Source organism: Morone saxatilis, unplaced genomic scaffold (assembly GCF_004916995.1).
Source record: "Morone saxatilis isolate NCDOM2014 unplaced genomic scaffold, NCSU_SB_2.0 Contig21, whole genome shotgun sequence".
Taxonomy (NCBI): domain Eukaryota; kingdom Metazoa; phylum Chordata; class Actinopteri; family Moronidae; genus Morone; species Morone saxatilis.
The window spans coordinates 10,177,196-10,181,588 of NW_023339774.1; the positions used below are offsets into that span (position 1 = coordinate 10,177,196).

At 38.4% G+C, this 4,393-nt stretch overlaps 1 protein-coding gene across 1 annotated transcript in view; it reads right to left on the reverse strand.

The window, feature by feature from the left end:
* The window catches only part of sardh (sarcosine dehydrogenase), a 41,477-nt gene continuing 37,084 nt past the window's right edge, over positions 1–4,393 (reverse strand). Inside the window, exon 22 of the mRNA XM_035667879.1 lies at positions 1–430. Within this exon, the coding sequence (XP_035523772.1) occupies positions 302–430 (129 nt within the window). The 3' untranslated portion in view covers positions 1–301. The remainder of the gene's footprint in view (positions 431–4,393) is intronic.

The window sequence follows — 4,393 nt, forward strand, 5'->3', positions numbered from 1 at the left end:
TGGAGTTTAACAACAAAATATTTTAATTGGCACGTCTTCGATATCTCCATACAGATTTCAGACCATCTAAGGCTTTTAAAGTGAGTGTAAGTTCCATCACATGCCATTCATTTCCATCAAATCACAGAATTAAATAATTTAAATTGGAAAAAAAATAAGAATTATCAATTTTAAGATTTCATAGTATTCCACAAGAGAGGTTAAGACTAAAACAGCTGCATCATGTAAAAAAAACAAAAAACAGTTGCACCCCTCTCTGCCTCATTCCCCGAACAGAGTGTTTTTACATGTGTGGTCCTTCTCAAGCATAGATGCCTTTGACGCGTTTATTCTCAGGGTCAAATGGAGATTTGAGGTGGGCCTTGGCCTTGTACGTCACTCCCATCCTCTCCAGGGTAAACTCACCGCTCTTTATGAAGTCAGCACTCACCTGATAAATACAGGAAGAGAGAGATTGAATGAAAATAAAAAAATGACAGAGGGAGATAAGCAAGAATAGGGAAAGGGGAGGGAATTAAAATTTTGGGAGACGATGGAGATTCAAAAAGAGAGTGAAAATGAGATGACCAATTAATCCACACTCTTAGTAAAAATAGTGTTCCCAACTGGCACAGCACTCCAGAACGGTCAATTTCACAGCGTTCATATCTGACAGACGGGAACGGCGCAGGAGTTATAGAACACTGAAAGCAATTCATTCACTCATGAGTCAATGTCAGCTCCCTCGTAACCCAGGGAGCTAATTTTCACTGACTGACTCCCTTTTCCCTCCCTGCAGCTCTCCCACTGATCTGTCACTCTGCCTCTCTTTCCCTCTGTCATTCACACACTGACACACACACAGAGCCCACTCTCATTACTGCTTAGTTTTTTACTACGTCCATGTTGAAAGCTTTAGAGGGAACAGTACTGTGGTCAAAGGCTATATCAAACTAATAACCTTATTCAGGGACAAAGCTGCCTTTACTCCAGCTTAAAAGCTCTACAGCCAGTAAAGGTACACCAGGCATGACGTTGATGCCCTTGTCTCCGTGTGAATGGACAAGTATTACACACACTGCAATGATCTGAGACCGAAGGCCAGTTACAACATCAATCGATAAATGGATCCATAATTGACCTGAATTTGGCTGCATTCAGTGTTGCCTCAATCCTCTCTGTCCCTGATTTTCTAAAAGCGACTGTGCAACATGCTGCCACTATCACTGTGTTCTATTAAGATACAAAATGATGTAAGGTGAAATTAAGTTTGTTTTGTATCTAGGTTTTAGTCAAGTGCTATAACAACATAATGAAATACCAGGGACAATCTAATTCACAGAAGAACACATTAGAATTTCAGATTAAACTAAAGCTTAAAGACACAGTGACATGGAAAAATAATTAACCAAGTGTTTTACCTGTGTTAAATGTTCAGTTATCTCTTTACAAATGCCAAATATATGTAAAAATAATAATTCTTGCATCCCATCTCAGAATCTTTTCTTTTCCTTTAAAACATTACAGTATTTTCGATGACTCATTAAACTCTTGGGAGGACATAAATGTGTCCAATCAAATGTGATTTGGGGTGACTGGCTAACCGGCCTATCATATAAAACTGCACTGGATTGCCATAGCGTCAGCGGTTATAGCTAGCAGAGCAATATAATAACAGGAGGTGTGTGTTTGGATGTCAAAAATCCACCGTCAAGCTCAAATTTATTAAATTCACTTGATTCACCTGATCTAACATCACATGTAAGCGAGGGGCGAGTGGAGGCTAACAGTAAGCTACATCCACTTTTGAGTGATCCAATCAAATATGAGGAACCTCTTTATGCCCTGCCCAAATATTCCAAGTCACTTGGATTTGTGTCACATTACAGAGGTTGAAGACACAATAACTGCAGTTTCACTGTGAATGAGTGTACCGGAATGAGTTTAAGGAAAGACTGTGTACACTTACTTGTCAAAATACCACTGATGCATGAACTGCATGAACAGTACTCAGTTTGACAGCCAATGAAATTGGGGGATACATTTTAATGGTGTACCTACTTCCTTATTTACCACTATCTATCACAGAACATTGAAATGGTGAATGGAAAATAGAAACAGAAGTAAAAGAATTGAAGCCGTTTTCGAAAATGGAATCAGGGCATGCTGTGGAAAAACAAGAGAAAGATACAAAAAAGGGACGGAAGGAAGGAAAGGAAAAGAGAGATGACACTTCTTTTTCACTCACACTTATTTCTGCTGAAGCCACTGATGTGGCTGTACAGGATGTGCTCAGTAATTCTGTGTGACAGGAGACAAGATCCCATAGACCTGTGCGTGTGTGTATTTGTCTGTGTGTGTGTGTGTGTGTGTGTGTGTGTGTGTTTGTCTTTGTATACGTGTCCACATGCGAGTGCATTTCCAAACTCAAGTGCCCCGACAGAACAAAGGGTCAATCCACTTTGTCTGCCGGTCACGACTCGGAAGGATATTAAACAGATGAGCACACAAACACAAAATTAACAAACTACCACACACAAATCCACACATTGTGTGTCTATTGAACACACACTCATACATACAGACCCAAACACTCAAAATCACAAAAGGATGGCTCTATTTTTCAGAATCTAAAAAGTGTCTTATCCTTTGAGCACTTGAACTAATAGTGAAGTGCTGGCTGTATTATCATCAAGAGAGAAACACATACAAAAAACTGTATTCTGGACCAAAAAACATATTATTCAGTGTAAAGTGAGTAGTGGGACCTGAGAGACAGCTGATAAGTACCTTAAAAAATGGAGACTGATGCACCTCCCTTTTTGTATGCAAAAACACAACCACACAAATATAGCACTATTTTTGGTTAAGTCTATGTACTCATTCCAAGTATTAGTAAAGGAGAATTACCACCACGTGGTTGTATGCGTCCACCAACCAGTCAAGTTGCAGATTATCCATAATAATGTATGTAGTGAATACTTGGAAAGGATTTAATTAAACGGTACTGCAAAATGGAAGTTATTACTATACTGATGATACATATGTCCTATTCCAGTTAATATATGTTACACATGTATTTGATTAGTATGTAATGATGGATTCTTATATGAAGTATAGCTATACAAAATGTGGTGCTTTTGTAAATTCCTGGTACTTTTAGATGTGACGCCTCCCTGTGTGCTGCAGGTTAAACTGAAACTGAATTGGTTTCAGTCACTCACTGGATCACCATTAGCTAGGCGCATTGTTTGCAGTCACGTGACTCCAATGATGCGCGAAATTCAGAATAAGGCAGTGAGTGAAAGTCTTGTATTGTATGGTATTGTTTACTCTTGTTTGCTAAATCTGGAATCGCAATTTATTCTTAAAATATTGCTAGAAACATATTTTCCGGTCACAATGACCTTTAAGTCAAAAGTGTCACCAAGTCTATATCTCCCCATCCCGTTCCTGAGTTATAGCCTTGAATAATGGCCAACAACTGTTTTTCCAGGACATTATGACATCACAATAAAGTTGACTGTTTACCTGGGTAAATAATCATCACTTTATCATAGTATCACATTAAAAATTTGTGTAAAATGTTGTCATTATTACCAGACCAGGCACTGCGACCAATCTGACGGACCGGATTATAAATATTAGTATAACATTATGATTAAGAGTGGATGGATTGAGGGTGGGTGAAATAGGGTGAAGTTTCTCCCCATTAAAAGAGAGGCTGTGTGCATTTACGCAGGAGGCACAGGAGCATAACTTCATTGATTATTTAAATCTCCTGATATGCCGACAGGATCGGTCAGCATCTAATGTTAATTCATGTACCATGTTCTTCTACACATCCAAAAAGGTCACACACGCGCACACACACGCGCACACACACACAAACACACACACAGAGTACAGGCTCATACAGTAAAATTGTTTGGAGTAAAGCAGCCGTCCTCCTGATAAATCCTCTGATTTCTCTGGGGAGTTTCCTCTGTCCTGTCAAGTTAACTACAGGGTTTAGTTTTGCTGCTTAATCCAGTCCAGTGACATTACTGCGCGTCCTTAAATATTTAAAAATGACAGAAAGCAGCCTCTCTACTCATTAGAAAACCACATTCATCAAAATAACACAAAATAAAGAAATTACCTGGAAAGGTTGAAACTACTGGACATAATTTTTGTGAAATGTATAGTGGACTTATGCGCACTGATTCAGATGAACTAAATGAGCGCATCAGTACATCCTGCTCAGAGGCACAGGAAGTATTTATTTTTATATTATCTGTTCATTATTTACATTGTTTTGTTTTTTGATATTGTGATTGTTAATTCATTGTTGAATTACCGAGAATATGATGGTATTATTCCAACACTAGAAATTATACATTAAGTTAAATGTTTCAGGGAAAATTGAAATGAT